Genomic DNA, 26760 nt, shown 5'->3' on the forward strand with positions numbered 1-26760 from the left:
CTGCTTTTAAGGTGAAGTCCAACTTGTTGGCCTGGCTTTCACCAATCACCACTATCTGCACCCAAACTGACCCTTATGTCTGAGCTCTCTCATGCCTCTTTGGAGGTTCCAAATTCCACCCATAACAACACTGGATTTGCATTCTTCAGACATACTATGTTTTTTCTTGCCTTTGCCCAGGCTGAGCCTCTACATGGGATGTTCTCCCTTTTTACACCTGGGAACTGTCCTACAACTTTCAAGATCCAGATCAAACAAGTCTCGAATGTGAAGCCATCCTTGAGCCCGTCACCCCAGGGTCCCAGAACATCATACATCCCTCATTTCTGGTCTCGTCATGCATTTTATTACGTGTTTATATGCTCATGAGCTCCTCCAGGGCAGAGGCTGGCTCTGTTTCATATCTGCATCCCTCCTGCCCAACCCCCATGCTCAATAAATGTTTGATGAATAACTGAAGGAAAGAATGTTCATCATCAGAAAATTGCTCATCAGAACCCTGTACATCAGTGTTGCCAAGAGATGTTTCATCAAATGTGGTTTCTCAGTGTCAGTATCTAATGCTGTCCTGATTCATCCTGAAGCATCAGAAATGCAGAAGTGCTTGCAGGGGATAGAAGAAAGGCATTTTATTTGTTAAACAGAAAATCAGGGTATGAGATGGAACACTAAGATATGCAAATACCTATCTTCTTTGTAGGAGAACCTGAGAGAATCGTGCTGGATTATTTTGAAATTAATTCAGCCTGAGTGTCTGTGGAGTTTAAATGCAGCCCTCAGGAGAGTAAATAATGCAGAATGTGAAACCGGAAAGGAGATTGGAGATGCACCAGTAAAAGCTCCTTTCAGCCCAACTTCTGCACCAGATCATTCTAGTTGGTAGGATACCCATGTAATTTGCAAAGATTAAAACCTGTTGCAAGAAAAGTAGCCCAAGAACACGATTTAATCATGTAAGAGGCTTCCAGCCTCCTCTGGCCTTGTCAACAGTAGTTCCTAACCAGCGAGAGCTTGTGGACAGATTCCGGTTGCTTGATAAACATCAATCATTTTGCATTAAACAAAAAATTCACATATGTTAATCTTTAAATATCAGGCAAGAGTGGCTGCTCTGGGTTTGCAAATGAGGGATTTAAAAATATTATTTCCAAACAGTTCCCCTTGGTAGAAAGATCAAAGATGTGACTGCCAAACCACCCTGGGAGTTAATTAGATATATATGTAAGTGGCTGAAAATTGCCCAGGCTCCAGGATTCCACATTCCAATATGGCCTGCTTTGCCGGTCACTGTGTCCTTTCAAGTAGGAACCACATGGGGCTGCCTGTTCAAGGCCATGTGCTGAGATGAGAAAAGGAAAGAGCTAGATTTGGGGGTGTCTTTGCCTTGAGTATGTCAATTTTAGGGGGGGATGTTCCTTTCTCTGCCCTGGTCAGGGATGGACAGATGAGATGAAGGCCAGCCAGGGGCACCCAGGCATCTGGGACTAGAGATGGAGAGATGAGTCACTTCAGCCTGAGACCTTGGGGCATGTCTGTCTATGAGGGTTGGAAACAGGCGGAGGTGCCTGTGTGTGGGGCTGGGATATGAAGCAGCCTGTGTTTGGATGCAACCAGCCTGTTTGAACTCCGGCTCCATCCTTCAGGCCCTATGATCTTGGCCAGGTGACTTCATCTCATTTTGTCCCAATTGGGATGGAGTTGCTATGTTTATGAACACTGCACTTCATGAGGTTGGACGCAGCAGAGCTGAGGAGCTCTGTGTCCCTGGTGGTTCCGGACCTCCTCGGAGGAGCAAGGCTTCCAAAGAGGCCAGGGAGCTCACTTTAGTTCAACAACACTCATATCCTGGTGACACCAAGTCTCCAGCATGGCAGGTGTGTGGCTGGGCCATGACCTCCAGGGGCTATTCCGGGGCTGCCCGGGGCTGCTTTCCCTCCTCCCCGTGAGTTGAAGCAGCATGTTCAACTATTAGAGGACTCCCAGCCACACGTGTCAATCTGCCTGACCCACAACCACGAGAAGCTGGGCATCTCGGTTCAGCCTCAGACCTTGCCCTGAAAGGAGAGCTCGGTGGCCAGGCAGGGCCATAAGGACCCTGGGGCCACTCACAGAGGAGGGAACAGCTAAATGTTCAGACTGCATTTCTGCCTCCTGCTGGCTCTTTTCCTGCCTCTCTCCCCCTTCTAGAAGCTCCCCTTCCCATTCAGCCTCACAATCTCTGCCACAGGGGCATTCAAAAGCCCACACCTACACGGCCAGTCCCCTGCCGCACATCTTCCTGCCCACAGGCTCAAGTCCAGGCTCATGTGCAGCTACTCCCTGCCCCCCATGCCGTCCAGGCCCCACCACCCCTGACTATCCGCAGCTCTCTGAACATAGCCGGGGTTTGATGCTTTACGGCTTCTGCACATGCTGTTCCCTTTCCCCGGCATGCCCTTCACTATCTTCATATGGAGCACACTCCTACACATTCTTCAAGGTTCAAGCTAAGTGCTGTCTCTTCTGAAAAGCCAGCAGCCCTGGTCTGGCTCCCTACCCGCCATCTTCCTGGACAGTTTCTTCAACATTCCCAGGAGGAAGCTGAGCTCACGGGCCCAGCAGGCTTGGCTGAAGGCAGCAGAGAATGGCCTGATGTGAGCCCCTGCCCAGCCTCCCTAGATGGTATGATGTCCACTTCACCCCAGCAAAGTCAGCCCCACTCACCTCCACAGGGATATGTGTCCATTTCCCTCTGTTGCCTCCAGTCTGCAGGCCGATTTTGCACCTAGCCTGAGCTGGGAAACACCAGCCAGCAAGCACACACCCAGCCTTCCTCCCTGACCACATGCCTCCAGCCCTCTCTCTGCCTGAGGAGAAATACAGCCCCATCCCGTGTCACTCAGGGCTAGACACCTGGCAGGGGACAGTGACAAAGGCTACCGCTGGGCAGAGTGTGGGGTCAGAAAAAGTGCTTCAGTGAGAGAGAGGGAGGCGGGAGGAAGATGTGCCCCATATTCTCAAACCTCAGCCCTGACCTTCTTCCCGGTGGCCACTACTAAGTAAAAAGGAGAACCTGAAATAGTTCGCAGATAGTACCCAACATGAACACGTTGGGCATGTTATTTACTGTCTTTGTGTCTCATTTTCCTCATGGTACCTACATGCAGCTGTTTGGAGGAATAAATAAGCGAATACACGCCCCGTGCTTAGAAGTTCTGGCACAGAGTAAGCACTGTATGAAGGCTGGCTGCCATTCTTACTGGGACAGACTATTACAGTTCACCACACAGGGAGGAGCACAGCAGGAGCCACCAGTCCTGGTGCACCATATTCCCTCTCATGGAGCCCCATACATTATGCAGGCCCAGCCGGGACTCAGAGCTGCCCCACACATCTCCCACCTGCCCTTGGAAGTGGTCCCATTTGGCTCCCTGTGCTGCTCCCCAGCCATCTGCTTTCCTGGGGGGGTCACAAAGCCCTTGTCTGGACTCTGGCTCCTGCTTTCCGAGTAGCCCTTAAATCTATGGCCTTGTTTCGAACTCAGTATTGACCTTCCTCACTCATTCAGGACCCAGCTCAGTCCTCTGGATGCACACACCCAGATCACGGATCAAAGGTTCCCCTACCCGTAGAATATGATGCAGCCGGGACCTGCCCTGCCCCCCCTTGCCCCCCCCCCCCACCACCACGGGGAGAGTAACTGCCAGTCCCTTCCAGTGCCCACCAGCTTCCTCCTCCCCAGGGCGGCAGCAGCTTGCTGGGAGGCTGAGTCAGGGTCTCTTCTACTCGGTCCCACGAATACACCTATTCCCTTTCTGACTTCCCTGGAAGATTCTACCATATACAGTCCTCTGATGCCTTAGAAGCCCATGGGCCCCCTCACTTCCTGTTCTGAACACTTCCGCTGCACTGCCTGGGAGGTGGGTGTCCCTACCTATGGGGGAAAACTGGCCCTAACTTAGTGGAATCCTGGGGGCTGGGAGCCTCTGGGCTGAGGCCCAGGTCCTCTTCAAAGCTGAATCATGGTGGGCCATCCCAACTGGGCATCTTGATTCTTGGACATCATTTTGTAACTGGGCTAATGGAGAGCTGGCAGTCAAATATGGGCCTCAGAACTGATGGAGGCTTAGTACGGGAATGCTTCCTGTTCACCATTGTACACACTGCCCTTTGAGGAAGCCTCCTCCCCTAGAGTGAGCCCATTCTGGGAGGAAGGCAGAGCAGGGCACAGACCAGAGGTGCCTCGGCACTGTCTACACCTGGGACACTGGGCTTCATCCCAGGAGATAGGGCGTGTGGGGAGGAAATGTGAGAGTTTAAAGACAGAGAGGCCTAAATCTAACTGCCAGCCCTGATCCTTACTGTGTGACTTTGGGCACATGGCTTCCCTCTCTGAGCCTATCTCCATGTATCTACAAATTAAACAAAATGATAATAAAACAACAATAACAACCACGACAATTCCCCTTTTAGCGCCAATATCAGGAGCCAATAAGCTGATGTACATAAAATGTCTGGCACATAGTCAGTGCCCAGTAAATCCCGGGAGTCCCAGCCTCCCTGTTGCCACCATGTCCCTTTCCTCCTTGTCTCCTCCCACATGCTCCCTGGTCCCTTAGACCTTCTCCCCACTCTGCTTTCCTGCTGCCCTTCATGGGGGCTCTGGGGCTGTTACCTGAGAGAACTGCCAGTGAAGCTTCATTCTCTTGGCTTTGGCATAACTGCACTCGATGAGCCGTGGCCGACTGTTGACATCCACCAGGCACCGGTTGTCATCATCGTCGACCGTGGGGCTCAGGATGCCCACGTGGATCTGCTGACTGCTCGTGTAGTACACGTTCTGGGGGTGGGGGAAGAATGTGGTTAAAATGCAGTGGCCAGAGAGATGGGGGGCGGCCAGTGGGGATTCTCCCTGGCAGCTAGCGAAGAGAGCACAGTCCAGCGGTCTTCAAGTTATTTTCTACTGCAAAGGGCAAGAAGAGGAAACCCTTTAACATCACGATCCAGGATAGTAGCTGGTCCACATGTGTAACTGAAACAAAATTTTCAGGAGATAAAACTTATTCTTACCATATGCAATGCAATCTGATATTTTCTATTCTATTCTTTCAGTGAAAAGCATTGGTCATAACCTTTCAAATAGATTTCACCACCCACAGTTTAAAAAGCATGGCTTGAATCCATTATTTGCAGGCTTGCTGACTTCCTCCCTCCATAAATATCTTGTGCAAGATACTGTGGTTGGCCAGTAGATAAAGAGAAAAGACCTGTGCCATGCCTTAGGGAGTTCAGAGTCCTATAAAACATAATTTCCATCTAGACTAAGACTGTGTAGACCAAGGATTGGCAAACTTTTTCTTAAAGGGCCAGGTGGCAATTAATTTTGGCTTTGCAGTGTGTTGGGAGGTCCTGAAGACCACTCCCAGGTTTGAAGATTTGATAGGGCTTACAAGACTCAGCACATATTTGTACTCACAGCTGTGAATTATTTTAGCAAAAGGATACAAATCATATTGGCAAAGGGAAAAGGCACCTGGGGCAAAGCCTGGGGGAAACCAGGTAGAAGTTTCCAAAGGTACTCTCCAAGTAGTCACAAGGATACACTTAATTCCCCCAGCAAGGAGCTGAGACAACACGTGCGAGATGTTTTCTACCTGGAAAGTTCTTAGAGACTCAGCTGGGCTTTTTTTATCAGAGCTGGTCACGTACACAGCCTCTGCCTGGCACATACCAAAATTCCAGATTCCCAGAAGGAAAGCATGTGTTAGCACAAACTGTACATTGCTTGTACAGTCTGGTTAGGCATAGTGAACCACTCTTATAGATCTGGGGATGGTGGGAACCTCCTGAAATCCAAGTTCCAAGCAGGCCCTTCAAAGGACAGCAGTCAGCCCTACTGTGTTAACTCTTTTCTGCACAGAAGGCCATACAGTCTGAAAACTCAACTCTGTCATTGTAGCATGAACACAGCCACAGACAATATGTGAATGAATGGCTGTTAGGAGAATGCTTCAATTACAAAAATAAGGGCTGTGCCATGGGCTGTAGTTTACTGGCTCTGGTCTAGAAGAAAGCCACAAGACCCTTGGCCTTCCAAGTTTCCAGTCTCTTCCCTCAACCTTCAGTCATGGTTCCAAAGAAAAGGGCTCTGAGGGAGAAGTCATAAGGTTCTGTGAGTTTTTCTCTTCATATTACTAAAGAAATGAACACCCCCCACTTAAGTTAGGCCCCAGGGGCAAATTGAGATACTACATTTCTTTGCTTTAGGTTAGAGTTCAGGGTGAGCCCTCTTGTTATCTTCATATATTAAAACATTCTTACTGGTAAATATTTTTGATTAATTCCAAATGAGAATATAAAGCATTTCTTGTTTTAGTAGAAGAGGGACTTATATATATATTATATATATTAATGTATTATATATGTATATTATGTATATATTTTAATGTTTATTTTTAAGAGCACAGGCGGGGGAAGGGCAGAGAGAGGGGGAGACACAGAATCTGAAGTAGCAGGGCTCGAACCTATGAACCACGAGATCATGACCTGAGCTGAAGTTGGACACTTAACTGACTGAGCCACCCAGGCACCCGACATCATTAGAAGAGGGACTTTTAAACATGAGTGTGGGACATAAAAGGGATTGTGGGGTGAGAAGGGCAGTGCAGGGAAGGTAGGTAAGGAGTGGTCCTTGGGGGCATGTTCTTTCTGACCTTTGGAAGTCCAAGGAGGGCATGGAGAGGCAGGTAGGATCACCCTTCAGACATAAGAAGATCCTCAGGCCAGTGTATCAGTCAAGGCTCTAACTGGAAACAGATGGAACACTCAAGGTGGGGGAATCCAAAGAGGGTATAATAAAGGCACAAGTCTCAATGATGTGGGTAGGATGTAAGGCAACCATAGGGATAGTATAGTTCCCTGAGAATAATAACATGGCGCTATTACCACTCCTAGACCCCAAGGGATGAGAGAAGAGAGAAGTTACCAGAATCTGTAAAAGTCATCTAGAGAGGGTTGACTTGGAAGAAGGCTTCAGGGAGGGAGGGGTTTGATGAGTGGTGGTGAATAAATAACCCAACTTTACTCTCCCCCCCTCCTCACTTGGTTCTTCTGCTGGGTCAGCCCATTGGCAGAACCCTGCTGGAAGCCAAAGAACATGGGAGCCCACTGAAACATTCCATAAAGTCAGAGTCCTAGAGTAGAAGGAAAGGATGGAGAGTGGATCTGGAGAGACAAAGAGAAGACACTCATTACAGGAAGGATGCACTCTCTCAAATCATCTTACAAGTTATCAGATTTGGGAATCCATGGAAATAGGCATTTAACTACTGAGATGACTGATTCTTCCCATAATAGAGGCGACCAAAGTTCTGAGCAGAGGCCATATGTAGAAGGCCTGGCTCCAGCGTGGACATGTGACCAGAACACAGGGGCAAGAGGGTCCTATTCAGAACCCATATTGAGTGAGAGACCCTCCAGTGGGTGGTCTGGATTTCCAGTTCACCACTAAGGAAAGCCAATGACCTGCTGTGGCTTCCAGTTTATTGGAGGTGAGGGAGAATATGATGACTGGTCAGATTTACGAATTTAAATAGATGCTGGTAGACATCTCATTCCTCCATCCATCCACCATCCATCCATTCATCTGTCTGTCCAACAACAATCTCTAAGTTGAGATCTGAGGATAATAGAGATGAGAAAGCTATGGTCCCTGTCCTGGATGATCCAAGAGCCAAGGTGGGGAAACTAACATTTCAGGAAATAATGGCTCTAATCACACTAAAATGAGCATTGTCTGTGCTTCCTCCATTCGCCTAACCCAACTCTCGCTCCTTTGAAAATAGAAATAAAAACACCACCTCCTGAAAGCCTTCCACGAATATGCAAAAGCATGGGGCCTCTCAGCCTGCCACCTGAGCCTCTCTCCAAAAAGTGCAGAGCTGCTCATGACGTTGGGTTGAATGCCCCACGCTCTCTCCTCAGGACAGAGTGTAGCTCTCAGTCACCCTGTTTACCGGGACCCAGATTTCCTGAGGCTCGGCAGTGTGGGCTGCCTGACAAGGACAGCTAGGAAGCTAGTGACTGCCATCCTTCTTTCATCGCTGTCACCAGGGCCTGACTCTGGTCTCCGGGGCAGGTTGTAGAGACACAAGCGGCTGTGCAGGTAATAGCTGAAATCAGTTTTATTCACTTAGCTGCTCTGAAGTGCTTGGGGGAGACGCTTGGAGAGGCACGCGTGCGGTTCCTATCTGGCACAGCTGTCACTGGAGCTGTTTATTGCTCCGGAGTCTGGGAGAATCATAACAGGGACAGACAGTTGTTATTTAAAAGCAAACACCAAAGTGCATCTTGAGTGGTGTCACCATGAAGCTTGCAGAACAGAGAGAGAGATTCGGCGGAGGACGCTCTCAAGTGGTCCCTTGGGCACCTCAGAAGTCCAGCCAGCAGTGGACTGAATCGGTAAACGGCCTGAACACAAAGGAGGGGCACCAGTTTCGTACAAGATGCCCCACTCTTGGTACCAGCAGGCCCAGGAAGCACCGCTACACTTTCTGAATAACGGGGAGCCCGGAAGCTTTAAGCAAGCAAGGACCTAGAACCGTGGTTCTCAGGGAGGGGTGATTTTGCCGACCAGGGCATATCTGGTGATGTCTGGGGACATCTGTGGTTGTCATGAGAACGGGGGAGGGATGCTGCTACTGGCATCCAGGCGGTAGAGGTCAGGGACACTCGCTGCTCGACATCCCACCCCATACCCAACAGCCCCCCACAGCGAAGAATGACCCGACCCCGGATGCGCAAGAATGCTGCTGTTGAAAACCCCCGCCTTAGGTGGCTAATAACGAAAGCTGAGATGTTTGTAGCTCCTACTCTGTGCCAGACTCAAAGTCATTTGCATGCTTTATCCCACTGAATCCTGAAACAACTCTGAGGAGGGCGCCGCTGTCGTCCCCATCTTGTAGATGAGGAAACTGAGGCACGGGAAATTAAGTAAAAGTCCCACAGGTGGAGAGCAGTAGCTGAGATTCAAACTGAAGGAGTCTGACGCCAGAGCCACACCTGTGACTTTTTACCTCGCTCGCCTACCTACCTCCCTTGGGTCAGGGCAGCTCTAGCAGCTCGCCTACCTACCTCCCTTCGGTCAGGGCAGCTCTAGCAGCTCGCCTACCTACCTCCCTTGGGTCAGGGCAGCTCTAGCAGCCGGCCCAAGGGGGAGAGGCCAGGAGGCTGGCTTGGGAAGCTTCCCCTGTGATCTACGCGAGCCTGCACTGAGGAAGCAGAGGAGGGCTGGTGGCGCCTGTGGTACAAGAGGGTACAAAGCGCTTAGCCATTTTGGGATGAGCACTGGGTGTTGTATGGAAACTAATTTGACAATAAACTTCATATATTGAAAACAAAAACAAAAACAAAGTGCTTAGCCACATTCCTCCAGTAACTCCCCAGTCAGCAGCAGAGGGGGAGCTCATCCTGCCCAGGGATGTTTTACAAACCCCGGGGGCATAGAAACAATAGTCTGACCCCTTGTCTACTCCCCAGCTGCAAACTACTGACTCCGCTCATTCTTCAAGCAGCCCCATGAGGCCTGAGGCAGGCCTTCAAACCTGAGCCGGCACTTCCTTCTTTTTTTGTTTTTAATATGAAATTTATTGTCAAATTGGTTTTTCATACAACACCCAGTGCTCATCCCAACAGGTGCCCTCCTCAATGCCCATCACCCACTTTCCCCTCCCTCCCACCCCCCATCAACCCTCAGTTTGTTCTCAGTATTTAAGAGTCTCTTATGGTTTGCCTCCCCCACCCTAACTTTTTTTTCCCCCTTCCCCTCCCCCATGGTCTTCTGTTGAGTTTCTCAGGATCCACAGAAGAGTGAAAACATATGGCGTCTTTCTCTGTATGACTTATTTCACTTAGCATCACACTCTCCAGTTCCATCCATGTTGCTACAAAAGGCCATATTTCATTCTTTCCTATTGCCAAGTAGTATCCCATTGTATATATAAACCCAAACTTCTTTATCCATTCATCAATTGGTGGACATTTAGCTCTTTCCAAAATTATGGAACGGGCACTTCCTTCTGATGCTTGGAAGGAAAAGGGAGAAAGCACATGCAGGGTGACAGAACAGACACATCTGTGTCTTGGGGCTCACACCAGTGGCATTTGCCTCTCCCTCAGGCCAGGGGCAGGAGTCATGACTAATAGTGAAGCAGGCCAGCCAGCCAGGGAGCCCATTGGGTGCACACTCCTGCCCTCGGGGCCACAGAGCCAAGGCCAGGCAAACACCCCCAGAGCTGGAGGTCCGTCTTGCTCTGTCACTATATCTCTTGGACAAGCAAGGGCTCCCACCCTGACCCCTGTCAGCTGTCCTTAGCATCCCTTCCCTACCCGGCAGGCATGGAGGTGGGACCTGCCTGTGCCAGAGACTGAGCTATGGCCTTTTATAAGATCTGCCCTCCACCCCTATTAAACGGGTGGCTCCCTGACAGAAACTACCACTGGCGGCCGAAACTTCTCCGGAAGGCAGGTGGGAGAAAAGAAGAAACATACTTTTGTGCACCTATATGCCTGGCCCTCTGCAGGGTACTTTCCGTATCTGCGGTCACCTTCCAGTTGTAAGGATAAGGAAACTGAGGTTAAGAGGCTGTAAACACTTTGCCAGAGGCAAAGGCAGGCAGGTGCTCTCTCCCCCCTGCCTGGGGGAGGCTCCTGGGGAAGGCAGAGACCTTGGCAATTCAGTGCCTTCACCCCACTCTCGGGTGGGCCACCCTAGATGGTCTCGTCTCCCCCAGCCCTCAGCAGGGCCTCCCCAGAGCAGAGGCCAAGACGGGCAGAGGGAGAGGGACGAGGGTCTCCCAGGCAAGTCAGGAACATGGAGCAAAATGGGGTTTGTTAAATGACTTAATAATATCGTTTCAAGGTGCAACAGAAGTCCCAGCTCCCTTCCAAACAAAGGCCAGGTGGATTTTGAGCAGCTTTATTTCCTTCATTAAGTGATGTTTCCTTGGCAACACTGCCGGGCCTACTGAGTGGCTGCCCTTAAAAAATAAGGTAAGGTAGAGACATTGAAAGACACGGGGCAGCAGTGGTGGTATTTGGCTGAAAACTCCCTCAGCCTAGAGGGTGGTGAGGGGATGGAAGGCAGTCATTGTGGGACACTCTTTACAAGAGGTTCTAGAACGTACCACAGGGAGAAAACTTTATTTGCAGGGTGCTTTCATGGGAAAAATGACCGAGGGTGAAGCAGGGTCTTTGTGGTCATTTCTTTGGATACTTGCAGGATATCTGTATGTACCCTGGAGGATTGTTGCTGCCCAACAAAGACTTAAGAGACCAGCTCTCTGTGGGGGTGGGGGGACACACCAGGGGAGTGAAAGTCTCGGGGTGGAAAATTACAAACAATGGTGCAATTACAAAGAGTCAAAATGGCAGGGGCGGAGAGGAAGGCTGTTGGTAAAGATCACTAAAGGGAGAGCCAATCTCTGGGGCTACTGCATGGTGGGCTTCTTAGAGGAGAGGATGGGTGCTGGGCTTTGGAAGAAGAGAAAGATCTGTGAGCAAATGAAATGGGGGAGGATAGAGGGATCAAAGCGACATACTCCTAAATGCAATCAAGCTAAGGCATTGCCCTCTACCTTGCACAGTAGAATCACCTGGGGAGCTTTGAAAAGTATAAATCCAGGGCGCCTGGGTGGCTCGGTTGGTTAAATAGTCGGCTCTTGGTTTCAGGTCAGGTCACGCTCTCACAGTTTGTGGGTTTGAGCTCTGCAAGCTCGGAGCCTGCTTGAAATTCTCTCCTTCTCTCTCTGCCCTTCCCTGCTCGTGTGTGAGTGCTCTCGCTTGTTCATGCTTTCTCTCTCTCTCAAAAAATACATAAAACTTAAAAAGTATAAATGCGGGGTGCCTGGGTGGCTCAGTGGTTAAGTATTTGACTCTTGGTTTCGGGTCAGGTCACAATCTCACAGTTTGTGGATTTGAGCTCTGCTCTGTAAGTAGGGAGCCTGCCTGAAATTCTCTTCCCTCTCTCTGCCCTTCCCTGCTGTGTTTGAGCACTCTCTCTTGCTTGCTCTCAAAATACATAAAACTTAAAGTGTAAATCCAGGTGCCTGGGTGGCTCAGTTAAGTATTCGACTCTTGGTTTCAGCTCAGGTCATGATCTCCTAGTTTGTGGGTCTGAGCTCTGCTCTGTGAGCATGGAGCCTTCTTGAAATTCTCTCTCCCTCTCTCTCTCTCTGCCCTTCCCTGCTCATGTGTGTGTTCTCTCTCTCTAATTAAAAAATATATATATAAATATAAAACTTAAAAATTCAGGGGCGCTTGCGTGGCTCAGTCATTAAGTACTTGACTCTCAGTTTCAGCTCAGGTCATGATCTCACAGTTTGGCTTTGAGCTCTGTTCTGAAGGTGGAGCCTGCTTGGAATTCTATCTCCCTCTCTCTCTGCCCTTCCCCGCTAGTGTGTGAGTATGCACACACATGCTCTGTCTCTCAAATATGAAACTTAAAAATATACAAATTAGGGGCACCTGGGTATCTCAAATCTTAAGTATTTGACACTTGGTTTCAGGTCAGCTTGTGATCTGAGTTTGGGTTTGAGCTCTGCTCTGTGAACGTGAAGGGTACTTAAAATTCTCTGACCTTCCTTGTTCGTGTGCATACGTGCATGCTCGCGCTCTCTCTCTCAATAAGGAAAAGGATAAATCAGTTTTAGCAGGTGAGACCTAGGCATGCGGGGTGTTCCAGGTGATTCCAATGTGTAGCCGGGGTTGAAACTAGCTGTATGAAGGACATTTTGGGGCAGCCCAGGGAGGAAACATGGGGACAGCACTTATGACTGCCTGGATTCCAAGCCTCTCATTGTGGGACCAACGGGGATCCCCATCTTCAGGGGCACGGTTTCCAAGACTCTGATGTGGGTGGCCAAGGTGGTAGGAAGCACCACTGTTTAGGACCATAGTTCCCAAAGTGTGGTCCTAGCAGCATCTGGGAACTTGATAGAAATGCACATTTTGAGCCCAACCCCGGACCTGCTGAATCAAACTCTGAGCGGGGTCCAGGAGTCTGTATTTTAACAAGCCCTCCACGTGAGTCTGTGTGTGAACATTTGAGAATGGCTTGGTTCAGGTGAAGGTGGTCACGTGGGAGAGTCAGGTGGACCCGCGTCTTCACTCAGCACCTCCACCCTCCCTTTGTAGCTGGGAAACCACTCTAAGCCTCAGTTTCCTGACCTGTAAAATGCGACTGTGAGGATTATGATACTGATGGCCCCCAGTCTGGCCACAGGGCCTGCGGGGCACAGAACAAGGCAGGAAGGATGGAGCTCTTCATAGGAGGAGACACAGGGAAGGGACTGCTTCCAGCTGCCCTGCCCCAACCCCCTCCTCTCTGCCCCCCCACCCCCATCTTGAGCCTACCTGACCAGTGGATCTGTGGGTAAGAATTCATGGAAACAGCAGGCAGGGAGCAGGGGGAGGGGCAGAGAGGGAGTAGAGGCTTGCTTTATTAAATCTCAATTTAGAGTAGTGACTCTGACATCTGTAATGTGTGCTGGAAATGGGCTGTTTGTTCTCTTTACCGAGAATGAGCTGCTGGCCCCTCTGCAGATAGGGCAGGCTGATTTAAGGGTTTGGTTACTAGTCATTAACCCCTCGACACAGAGGTTAGTTACAGTGCTGAGGGCTGCGGGGCACTGATGCTAAATCAGCAGTGAAGGGGAGTCATTTCCAAAATGATCTCGTGTTCACTAAGCACAGAACCAGGTACATCAAGGGAATGAAAACCTATATAAACATTCTGTTTGCCATAGCTGTGAAGGAGCACAAGTGTGGAAAGCAAGGTCCCTAGCTCAAGGCCTCCCCTCCCCCTCCTCGTAAGCCCATTTCCCTGGTGGAGGGGAACAGGTGGGGCTAAGCACGTGAGTCCCCCAGGTGTGTGTGGGGAGGTGTATAACCGGCACTCAGCACATCGATCTAGTTTAGTTAGCAAATACGCCTTCGTGCCCACTAGTGTGTGGCCTGAGACGGGCAATGGGGAAACAGGGGAGAAAGACACATGCACCCTCCCTCGGGGAGCCTGGTGGGGAGACAGGCCTGCTGTGAAGGGAAGAGAATAGCCTCGTGGCCAGGCTTAGAGCAGAGTAAGAGCAGGTCAAAGTGCCGGAGGGGCCAGAGCTGGAGTGATTTACTCCGTCTGGGGCTAGTTGGTGAGTGAGGAGTTTGGAGAAGAGCCGAGGAGAGAGTAGTTTTCCCAGACAAATGACCAGGGTGAGGGACTGCTGTCAGAAGAGACAGGACAAGCCAAGTCAGAGGCTCGGCACTACCTTGCCATGTTGGGTGAAAGAGGGGTCCCTACGGGGGTGGGGAGAGAAGGCCAGACAAGCAGCTCGGGGCTGAAGAGTTCAGACAGCACATGTGAGCTCTGACTTCAGGTTAACTGTCCCTCCACTTGTGAGTGCCTATGAGGAATCCTCAGAGTGGTTTGGGTCACTTCCATCCAGGGTGCCCGGAAAGTGAGCTGGGGTAGAGGTGCAGGCTTGTTTGGAGGAGGTCGCTCATGGGGCCGTGGGGAGAAAAGCGAGCTTTGGACTAGGGTGTTGTGTTGGAACACCAGACTGAGTAGAGACGACTAAACAATGCCCGTTTTCTGCCCCCCACTGTGCACCTGAGCAGGACAGCCAGGCAAACAGCTGCTCAGCACGATTGCTGGGCTTGGAAAGTTTGACTTAGATTCACAGCTTGTGTGTCTCATTCTGGGCCTTGTACCCACAGGGGTGGGGAAGGGGCAGCCATCTCTCCACCATGGTCTATGAGGCTGTTTGCAGACCAGTCAACCCAGTCAGCAACCTGAACCCCTCACCTAGCTCTCTGCCTTCTCTTCCTGTGTCATTCTGAGCTCCTGGTGTCGCCTGGCCTCAGTGTTTCCCCTGTCAGCCCCTCTGTCCCAGGAGAGAGCCAGGAAGCAGGGGTCATCCTGGGCTTCCCACATGGAAACCTAGCAGGAATGGATTACCAGTGAGAGCAGAGACAAACCGGAGGAGGCCGCTGCAGGATTCTTGATGCTGAGAACTTTATCTGCTATCTTGCAACAGCATTTTGCCTCACTCAGACCATAATGGTAGGCCTATTTCAATTGGCTGGTCAGGGTACTCCATTGCCCTGGTTCTAGAATGGACATGTTGATCAGTCTGGGCCAATAAAAGTCCTCCCTCAGATTTTCTATTTGTGGGATCATGCTGGAAGGCTCTAGGCCCCGAGCTACTGTTGCTTTTTTCCTCAGGTAAATCAGGGAAGTCCCTTCCCCTTGAAAATAGGAGAGACTAAGGTTACATATGAAGGGAACCATAGCCAAAATAGGAGGAGGGGCAGGCAGGAGGGAGAGAAGAGGAGGAGGAGGGGAAGGGAAGGGAAGAGTACAGCAAGCTTCATTCCTGCTCCTGGATCCAGCCCTGCCTGAAGTTGGAGACAGACGTGGACTTGTCTGTTACAGGAGATAAAAACTTTTTTGCATCTGAGTGTTGGGTCTTTGTCATTTGCAACTAAGAGTCTTGATTAATCTAGAATACCCAGGAGACCTTTCAAGAACCCCAAAGGGGATGAACCAAAAGGATCAAATCACAGTGGTCTTTAGCTACTGGGTGAATGTAAGTGGCATGTGTGTACATGTTTTATTTATTATAAAGCAAGGCACGTGTTTTAATAATTACTGAAGTTCATGAATTTATGTTTTTCTTTTTTTTAACAAGATAAAGATCCCCCTCATGTGCATGCCAGTATGCTTTCTTTAGTGGGTGAAAAGCTAGTGGGCCCGGAGGTTCACATAGCCTTAGTAAGCACCTAGGAGTGGGCTGAGCATCTGAATATTACCTATCATGTAAGTATAAGAGAAGCTGAGAATTTCAGAGGAAGCCCAAGTTCTAGGAAAATAAGATTGGCGTGGCCCAGGATGAGACTAGGAACAGGTGCCCTGGACTGAGATCACTGCCTGAGCCGTCTTTTTCTGCAGCCTCCTGTGTCTGGGGAGCAGTGCTTGCTAATTGCCCCGACCTGGGCCTTAGCTGCTCATCCGGGTCCTGCTGCTTCCCCTCCCTCGCTCCTCCCGCTCTCTGCCTGTGCATTTCACAACAAGGTGAGAGGGTGCAGGGCCAGGGACTGGGGCAGGCAGTTGTGAAGAGGTGGGAGGGGAGCGGGGGTCATCGCACTCGGCCTACAATGAGCTGGAGAGACACAGATGAGGCAGCTCTGTGGTTAAGACATGGATCCATAAACTCTTACTGCTGAGGCCCCTGGAGCTGTCCCCATTCCTGCCACCCCTACCCCGGTCAAACTTCCTTTTGAGTCTATGCAGTGAATTACCCAGGTTTTCTCTAATTGCACCCACCCTTCATTTTTAACCAAAGCTGCCCACATTTGTTTCAGTTGTTGCTGTTGATAATAACTCCCTCCCCTTGCATGAGCAAACAGCTCGTTTGTTCATTGGGACATTCGCTATCTTCAAGAAATTTCAAACACCTGCTGACTGTTGGGTCCCGTTTTGGTCCCTATTTTGGAAGGTACTGCTCAGAGTCCTTCATAGCTGTGTCTGCTTGTCTGATACAAGCTGTGTCTACCCACTGACAAACAGCTAAAATGGAGCATATCATGTGCACTTAGGAAAATGCCCTGGCATTCTTCATTTCCAAAACACAACCGTCTGCCAATTCGCTATCAGCTGGTGACGGTCAATGCATGCTCTTCAACCACTTGAACAGATTGACTCACTGCTTTGTCCTATGAAACTCCTCCTGTGTTCCCCTCCCGACAGAGCTATTACATGTCCCTGCATTGTTAGTGTCAGAATTGGCCACATGCCTTTAACGAATGGGAGTGGGAGAGACATGCTCCATTTCCAATCAAAAGCTTTAAGAGCAATCGTGATCTACCACATCTCTCCTCACTCTCTGCCATTGGACTGACAGCATCCCAGATGGGGGCTGCTCCTTCGGTCCCAGAAAAAGGAGAGGTGACACAGCTGGAGCTAAATCATGATGACCATAGAGCATGAGCAGGAAATAAGCATTTCTTGTAAGTCACTGAGATTTGGGGACCAGCAGCCTAAGCTGAATGATAAATTGATACTATATGAGGGGTGCTACGAAACTCTAAAATATGGGACACTGACTTTGGGGCCAGAAAGTGGGCAGTGAGGAACCATCCCCAGAAGCTGGAAAGATGGCATCCTCTTTTATGCAGGGGTGAGACATCTGGTATAACTGTTGCCTGTAGTAACTTGCACTGTGCTTTTGATGAAGAGCATGCCTGTGTTCCTATTGGCTGCTTTTGACAAGGCTGCAAAAGGGGAGATCAGGTCAGCAAAGACTTGGACATGTAGCACGACCGAGAAATGTTTGTTATTGTAAGCCACTGGGATTTCGAGGTCATGTGTTACTGGAGCATAACGAAGCCCAAACTGACCAACACGACGATTGTGCTATGCTCCCTCACCAAATAATCACACAAAAATAGAATCACAGAATGTGATGCAGGATCTTCAAACAACAAAGGACTTCAAAATAGATACCAAGCGGGGCGCCTGGGTGGCGCCGTCGGTCAAGTGTCTGACTTCAGCCAGGTCACGATCTCGCGGTCCGGGAGTTCAAGCCCCGCGTCGGGCTCTGGGCTGATGGCTCAGAGCCTGGAGCCTGTTTCCGATTCTGTGTCTCCCTCTCTCTCTGCCCCTCCCCCGTTCATGCTCTGTCTCTCTCTGTCCCCAAAATAAATAAACGTTCAAAATAGATACCAAGAAAACTTGATCTAGTGGAGGGAGGGGAAGGAGTTGACTCAAAGATTGACTCTGGATCGGAACTGCCTAATTTGAGTGCCCCCTCTCATTGTTCACTAGCTGTGTGACTACAGACCATGTATTTGGCCCATTCATTCTTTCAATTTACTCATCTGTAAAAGGCGATAATAACGGTACCTGTCGCACAGAGTTGTTGGGGGAATTGTATGGACTGAGCACTGGTTAGTGTTAGCCATTAGTAATGTTTTGTAACCTCTCTCCCATTGGGTTACCAGTTTCCCGAGGGTAGGAACCATGCTGGTCTTGCTCATTATTGTATCTATTGTCCAAACTGCTGTTTGATATATGACCTATACTCAAAACATTAGCTGATTGAATGTGTTAATAAACTATTCCAGGGACCTTGAACTCCAGGTGAGAAATCATCCAGGCTTCCTCCCTGGTACCTATTTCATGTCACTCAAAGACTCCTCTAAGCTCTCTGTTCCATTTTAGACCAGCACCTTGAACAACACCTTCCATATAACCTTGTGGATTAATAGTTTAGACAGAATGGGATTCTCTCTCTCTAGGACAAGATTCTCAATATTTGCTCCCAGGACACCATCTGTGCCACACCTAATTCTTACCTGGACCCATGAGCAGTGATGGGGGTGGAGGGGCAGAGAGCTCAATCATTTGATGGCACACCACAACTGTTATCCTGCACTGAATTAAGAGTTTAGAATATTCCCAGGGAGGAGGGGTTGGGGGAAGAAGCGGGGAAGAGAGAGTGTATGTGTGTGTTTGACCGAGATTTTAACACGTGAAGTCAATGATGGTCTGGACTCACCAGCAATCTCTGTGATCAGGAAGACGGGGGACAGAGCATGGAAACAAAACCTGCCCATTAAGATCCAGTAGGGAGAAGTCCACTCAGAGATATAGAGCTCATGTGGATGAAATCTTGGTGCCTGATTCTGATTTGCAAATGTAAATCTCTCTTGTGCCTGATCCAACACTATCTGCATCTCTACCTCCCTCTGCCCTGAGAAGAGTATGTCCTACTTTACTGGGGAACAAAGGTCCAGCTCACGTCTTTACTGGATGTTACAGACCTCAGACAGCAGTGCCAGATAGATTGCACTATGATAAGGTATTAGGAAACTGAGGCCATTTGGGGGGAGATTTCTTTTCTCACTACACCTCAAGACAGGTGCTCAATATTTTTGGATAAATGAGCAAATGAATGAAATAACAGTGAATTTGAAAAGCCATTGTTCTATATTAGAAGAATGGCCACAGTTTTCTCCATTCTTGCATGCCGACTCTGCCCTGTGAGGCTGGGCTTGGCCTTGTGACTTACTTTGGGCAATGACAAAATTTTCACAGCAAATGTGATGCAAGCAGAGACTCCTACAGGGATGCTTGCCCTTTCTTGGTGCTCTTAGAAACCCCTGTCACTGCCATCATGTGAAGCAGCCTGGATCATCCTTTCGGATGATGAAACACACATGCTCCAGACACTCCCTCCTTCCAGCTGACAGTCAGCCAACCTCTGGAGGCCGACTCAACTAGCTGACCAGCATTTGGCCACAGATGCCTGATTGAGCCCAGTTGAAACCATCAGAAGGCAGGGCCAGCCCACCCCACCCCACCCAGCTCAAATTGTTGACCTTCAGAGTCTTGAGCTAAATAGATGGATGTATCTTTTAGTTTAAATTTTTATATTTTTTGAGAGTATGCATATGTATGCCATGTACAAGCAGGAGAGGGGCGGAGGGAGAGAATCTTAAGCAAGCTCCATGCTTGGCACAGAGCCCGATGCAGGCTCCGTCTCATAATCATGACCTGGGCTGGAATCAAGAGTTAGACATTCAACCGACTGAGCCAACCAGGTGCTCCTAAATGGATGTATCTTCAGCCACTAAATTTTGGGGGGTAGTTTTCTAGGCAGCAAAAATGATACAGGTAGCTCCTTTCACAGGCATGTTTGTTAAATATATGGCACAGAGTGTAGGTACTCAGCAAACTGCTGTTACTTTTTCCTCCTGATTAATGAAAATAATTATACTAATGATATTATTTAATGACCTCTATGTCAGTGAAGCTAAATGCTTCACAGATACTTCTTCCATCCTCAAAATAACCCTGGATAAGTGGAATATTATCATCTCCTTTTTTAGGTGTGAAAACTGAATTAGACGGAGGTAAATGAATGCAGAGCAAGTAGCAAAGCTGGTAACTGGACTCAGGTCACCTGGCCCCCAAACTCAGCTCCCAAGCACTACAATACCCTGCTTCTTACTAAGGGAGGAAAGGAAGGTTCCATTCTACCCCTTCCCACCTGCGGCCCCCACTCCTGAAGTGTTCTTCCTGCTTTGCTTTTGTTTGTGCACATCCTACTCTTTGAGGTCCAGGTGCACCTCCTCCTCCAGGAAGTCTTCCCTGACCTCTCCAGGTCACCATGACTCAGCCCTTTTTCTCCTTGGCAGCTGGGACTCTGATCCCTTCCAGTGGCAGAGGGGAAAGCTCCAGGAAGCCCTGCTGATCCTGGGCTGATGTGACCGGGATGGGGTTCGTTCACTATGAGAGCCTTAGGGGAGGGTACTTTGTGGGGCCCAAGGTGACTGCAGTAGCTGCATACAAGGAGATGGGGCTCCCCAATCTGATTCTGCCGTCCCTTTCCTTCCAGCCACCCTCTTAAACATCTGGTTTAACTTTTGGTGTCTTTGTGGGGCTTTCTCATCCTCTCTCAACCCCTAATATGCTCTGTGCTTCTTTCTTGGCCAATCTTCCTTTGCTTCCCCCTGACTCTTAAACCTTCCCCAAATGCCTACAGAACACCCAGTATCTTTCAAGGACAGTCCTTTCCAGCCAAAAAGGACTTGTCCTTTCTCTACCCACACATGGCTTTTCCCGAAGGATAATGCTACTCTTGTGGGCTTTGACTCTGCTGCTTCTCCCATCAGGGACACGAGGCGGAGCTGGCAGTCTCCTCTCCCTGCAGCAGCGTCCCTTCTCCACCCCAGCGCTCCATCCCGTACAGAAACCTCCCCTCCTTAGGCCTCAGCCATCAGACCCCACTTATGCGCTGCCCGCTTTGTGCTTCTCACCCAAGTGCTTCCCAGGCAGTCCTCTGCTACCCTCCCGCCGCTGCCATCCCACTGGGCAGCTCCTCAGATGATGAACGGCCCCACCTGCACTGGGACCTCAGCCACGGGGAGGGCCACCTGTACTGCGCTTCAGTCACTCACACCCGGGGACCCTGGCTCTCTGTGCCTGGAACTGTTGTCCCCTGAGATCTTCCCCTCCTCTGCCCTACGTTCCCCCAACCACCTGTCATCTTGATTACTCATTTTCTCACTTCCCGAATGCCTGCTCATCAATCTGACACCTTTGGAACAAGAACCCCCTTTTTTTTTTTTTTCCTTTCCTCCCCTACCTTCATTTCCCTCCCAGCCTCTCCACATTCCTGAAAGGCTGCACCCACATTCCTTCAACTATCCCCTTGCCAGCACCTTCCAGTCTTTCATTCCTTATTCCTTCCGCCTTTGACACCCTGTGAGCCCCACCTCTGCAGCTGATTCGCCTTCTCCATACCCTCTCCCGGGATACTGGGCACACCCACGAAAAATCATGGCACGGGGCACATGAGACCCTCCACAGACTCATGGTTTTCAACCTCAGCTGGGCCCCTGCACACCGCCCTCCACGCTAGGCCTTCTGGTGTGCCTCTGAGCCACCCCCCTCCGCGGGGTTTCTATACCTTCTCTACTCTCGAATACAAGCAGAGCCCCCATGCTTGACTTGCAAGACAGCCTGCAAACTCATTCCTCTTGGACAAACATCCATCCTACCCTTGAAGTCCAGGGCCAGCCCACTGGCCTTGGACCCCATCCTCTCCTGTCCTTGCTCTTTCCCCACCCAAGAGTGTTGCTTCATTCTCTCCCCATATGAACCCTCTTTCTCTACGGACTTCCTCCTCTCAGCCTCAGACACGCTCCCATATTGCTTCCCTTAAAAAGCAAATCAGAATACACATGTTCTCTCAACATCTCACCCCTCTTGGTAGCCAGCTTCTTTTTCTTTCCATCCCTTCATAGCAAACTGAGGGGGAAAGGAGTTTACACTTGCTCCTGGTCCTCACTTGCCTCCCTGGATGAAGCCCTCTACCCACCATATCCTCCTGGACATATCATGACCACCTAGCTGTGAGGGCTGAAACGCTCCTATAGCATCAACCGTCCTCATTCTTCACAGGTAGGTACCAGCTCAAACCTTGCCACTCTAGAACCCCCCCTCTTCCCCCCAGAGGAACCAAGAAGGTAAATCCCGGCTCAGTCCCCTTTATGATCATCACTTAAAAGGCTTTACTTTTCCATGGATTCAATCATTTCTTTATTTAATATATATTTGTTAAACACCTATAACGCCCCAGGCAAATATGACTGAGTGACTTCTGAGCAGCTCAGGATATTCTGAGGAGCTAAAGATACTGCAGAGACATAAATGTGTTCTGTAGCTCAGTTCTACAAGAATTAAGACCAGCAAGGCCTTTTTCCTGCAGAAAAAAAATGTTATGAAATTTTCCTTTTAAGCGTGTCCTTCACCCAAGTCAACCTCCACTCCCACACGTGTTCCTGCATTTAATAGTGTATTTTTGAGCAAGAAAAAAAAATAAAGCTGTTCTGGTGATTGATTTAGAGGGCCCGGCTCTGCTGAAATTCCCAGTATATTAACACAGTGCTAACCTCAAGGACTCCACTAACGCTCTACGCTGGCAGACTAATGCACAGCGATGAACAGATTTCAGAAAAAGCAGCGGGGACAAAGGCTGTGTGGTGACAATGGAGTTAGTTGGAAAAAATCAAATAGAAGAACCCATTTATGCCCATAATACATTCTGAACACATCTCCTTAGAAAATTTCTTGAAATAGGCCAGCATGTCCACAAGCTGCCCTGATCTAAACACCACTCAGACGTCCCCACTCCATGCCACCAACCATATCCTTGTCCTGGAGCCTCGTTTCCTATGTTCCTTATCACATTCTCAGCCAGGGGTTGGTACCACCCTCCTCCAGGGCACGGGGAAATGCACGGAGGTGTTCGGGTCCACACTGATGCTACTGCTGGTTGATCAGAGTCCAGCGAGGCTGAATGTCCTGCACGGTCAATGGGAGAAAGCTCTCTTGCCTGAAGGTTGAGTCGAAAGGGAAGGCAGGCTGCCTCTGTGTGCCAGCAAGCATGGTGGCAGGGGAGGCCTTGATGGCCGGGCTCTCCTTCCCCACTCCTGCCCAACCTGCACCCACAACAACTGGACCTCATCAAGAAAAATGCCCTGGATCTGGCTTCCATTTCAGTGGGGGTGTGTGTATATCTCTCAAGCTCCTGTCTGTAGGTCCCCACAAAAAGATAGTGGGTCTAAAAAGCGATACTGAGCCTGCCAGATCTTATCTTGACTATTAATAACTTGTATTACTAACAAAAACAGCAACTGCTATATAGCGACTGCGGATTTACAGTGTACCAGGCGTCGGGCTGAGAGCCTTATGTATTTCTCCACCTAATCCTCACAAAACCTCTATCAGATGGATGCCTGTAACTCCATTTTACAGAAGAATCAGGCTTCGGGTGAAGGCTGGTAAGTGGCAAAGCCAGTGCGGCTGGGCAGTCTGCTAGGAGGTCTTTGTTAGGAAGACTACCTTCAATTACCCAAAAATCCAACTTTATGAACCAAGTCATTTACTAAGTGGAGGCGCGCTGAGTGCCTGCTCTGTGCCAGGCAGTGTGCTAGGCTCAAGGGATTCACTAGAGGGACAAGCAAGTGCCTGCCCTCAAGGAGCTTGTGATCTAGTGGTAGAGCATAAGTCTGTTTTACAAGGAGACAAACTGACGACTAAGCGCCCACTGTGATTAGGATCACATGCGTCCAGATACTACAGGAGCTGTGAAGCAATCAGATGGTTGCCGACATTTGAGAGTAACTAGTGAGAACACCTAGGATAGGGTGGTCTGGGGAAGTGGACTTTGGCTGAGATCTGAAGGGTAAGAACGGGGAGAAGTGGATTGACGCTTTGCTCCTGGAATGCTGAGACTAGATGTCTTCCAATGGGGAGGAAGAGGGAACCCCAAAGGCAGGAGGCACATGTAGGGAGTCCTCATGAGTCAAGAGAAGGCTATAACCCACCTGCATTCTGGGTCAGAGCCCAGGGCGGATGGGGAAGGGCAGTGCCAGCTGGCTAGTGTTTGCCAATCGCCTTCAGCCTAGTCCCAGGAACCTGCCATAAGTCCCTTCAGGGAGGAAACTGCAAATCAGACTCCCTTTTCCTTTAGATCCTAAGAAGAAGAGCAGGCCTGGTAGTAGGTTAAAACCTCCCACCCCTATAGGGTCATGGCAGCCTTTATTCATCCTGCAAGGACACTCTGAACCCCTCCAAGGGGCAGCACCAAACTGTGGCGGCTTCTTGTCCTGTCTGCCCAGAGAACTCCCTGAGAGCAGAGGCCACAGTTGATGAAAGTAGGGAAGCAGTCCTCAGGCATGGCTCTGGGCATCGGCTTGGCATCTGTGCCAATAAATGCCACCAGCTGGGAATCCCATGACCCTGAACAAGTTACATTACTGCCTGGAGGCTTGTTTTCTCCACTGTACAAATGGGGTAACAACAGAACCTACTTCCCAGGGCTGCTGAGGGCGTTAGCTGAGATTATGCACACAGAGCATTTAGAAAGATGCCGAGGAGCAGTAAACAAAGGTAAGCTGTTGTCGATATTATCTCTAGGCAGACTAGCGAGCTCTCAAAAGTGTGGGGACACAGCCCTAATTAGAATAGGAAACCCACCTTACTGAGCAGGGTCCTGTGCCAGGCTTGGAGTGAGGCACATATGGGTGTGCTCCTTCATTTAAATCCGCCCCATTTGACGGATCAGGAAGCTGACGAGAGGGGTTGGGGGGCGGTGAAGGGATTTGTCAGCACAGAGCCAGGTCCAAGGTGGGATCTAAGTTCAGCGGCTCTGATGCTGGTTCAGCGACCTGTCCCCAAGCTAGAAGCCTAAGAAGCAAAGCTCTCCAAAGGCTGGAGAGTGGAGGGGGGGAGGTTCAGCCTCTCTCCGGGTGGTGAGCCAGTACTGTTTTCCTCTGTGTTGGCCCACTGTGGTGCTGCTAATGACTGCTGCTTCCCGGCCTGTGGGAGCTTAATAAAGTCATGCAAAACTCGCTGTTTACCACTCTAACTGTGGAGTCTGGACATGAAGTGAAGAACATATCACGTGGAATGAATAACAAATCAAGCGGCTCCTTTTGTTTGTTTGTTTGTTTGTTTGTTTTAGCACCGAAGCTTAGGAGCACTGCAGAGTTCACCATCCCTCTGTGCGGCGCCAACATCTGTGCGCAAACATCCCCGGCGGTGCCCCACTGTGTGCCCGCACCCCCACCCTGAGCTGATGCTTCGGGCTCCGAGTGCAGCCGCCAAAAGGGAAACGGAGATGGGTGGTTTCCGAAAGCAGGTGCCAAACCGGCTGCGCTCCCCCACCCAGCGTGGGGACAAGCTCCAGGCTGATAGCCCCTGGACCCACCTAAGGTTATCTGCAATGGAGCCTTGTGATGGGTCTGTGCCCTGGGGAAGCATCTAGAGCCCAAGAGAGGCAGTACCAGGAAAGAAAGCAGCACCGGTGGTCAGCATGCCCTTCCCAGGTTCAAGCCTCTTCCTCTGCCCCGGGAGAGGTATGATATAATTGCACCTACCATCGTGTTCTGGGCCCTAGGGGCCTGCATCTACCACTCACTGTGGTGGGGACTTGGGTACATCTTTATGTCTTTGAGCCAACATCTTTGAAGTGGGAATAAGGTGGCAATGGGGCTTTAAGATGAAATGACACCTGGAAGGTATCTAGGGAGACTAATACATAGCAATCACATATATATGATGTGTCTTTTATATAGAAATATATATAAATACAACGTGTATTAATCAAACTAGTAACATAACCTCCTATAGTTAAGTAGTTTTTACTGTGAACTAGGTTTCAAGTTAGACATTCCAGGTAAAGAGAAATTAAGTATCCTGTCCCAGGTGACACAACTTCTAAGTGCAGAGTCAGGATTCACGCCCAAGTAGCCCCCAGGACTGGCTAGTTACTGTCCTTTAGTAGGGCTGTATGGAAGAAATGAGATCGCAGGCTGGATTGAAAACCATGCATTCACTCCTCACTGAGGAGCAGACAGAGTGCAATGAGTTCTTGAGCCCCGGGATGCAGGAAGGATACATTAGACACCAGCTCTCCATGGATGCTTCTAGGGCTGTAAGGATGAAGGGAGCCACTCCAGCCCTGGGGGTTCGGGGTCGGGGTGGGGTGGCTGGGATGACTGCAGATGCCAGCCCTCCCCATCCCAGCCTTGAGTGTCCCACTTTCGCACACTCGGAGAGGCCACCCTTGGGTGTGATCTAGCACCTGCAGGCATGTTCTATGCACGGGGTCAGAAGCTGTCATGCACAGGCCATCAGAGTGTCACCAGTCATTCCGCCAGAAGTACCACTTACTCTGCCTCCTGTGGAAATGACGGCCCTGGAATATGAGATACCACAGCTCAGGGGCCAATAAACCTCTGATGAGGCCCTGCATCATGCAGACCTGGAGGCGTCCGCCTAAGTTGCAAGGCTGGTTGAGGCTCCCCTCAAACTGGAACCCAGTTAGGGCACTGTGCCAACATTTGTCAGCTGGTACCTGGGCAGCAAAGCCACACACTGGGAGGTGCGCGGGGCACACTTTGATCCTAGCAGAGCCAGGGGGTAAACTCAAGAAAGCTTTTCAAAACCTCACAGCCATTCAGTGCCAGCCATTCTGATGTACTGATAAATAAAAATCATAGAGAAGTGGAGAAACCTTCCAAAGGTCACAGAGAAGCGGCTGGTGATTTAAATTCTTGCCGCGCAAAGTAAGACTCTTCAGTTGTCTCTGAGGTGTTACTTGGGAGATCTGGGGGATGTGTGCACAGTCCATGAGAGGCCTCTAATGTCCCCCAGGAGTG

At 49.9% G+C, this 26760-nt stretch overlaps 1 protein-coding gene across 2 annotated transcripts in view; it reads right to left on the minus strand.

Moving 5' to 3' along the window:
* The window catches only part of GALNT18 (polypeptide N-acetylgalactosaminyltransferase 18), a 353532-nt gene that overhangs the window by 11774 nt on the left and 314998 nt on the right, over window positions 1-26760 (minus strand). For both annotated transcript variants that reach the window (XM_030332733.1, XM_030332732.1), the window contains one exon: window positions 4655-4819. In XM_030332733.1, coding sequence (XP_030188593.1) covers window positions 4655-4819 — 165 coding nt within the window. The remainder of the gene's footprint in view (window positions 1-4654; window positions 4820-26760) is intronic.

This window comes from Lynx canadensis, chromosome D1 (assembly GCF_007474595.2).
Source record: "Lynx canadensis isolate LIC74 chromosome D1, mLynCan4.pri.v2, whole genome shotgun sequence".
Lineage (NCBI taxonomy): Eukaryota > Metazoa > Chordata > Mammalia > Carnivora > Felidae > Lynx > Lynx canadensis.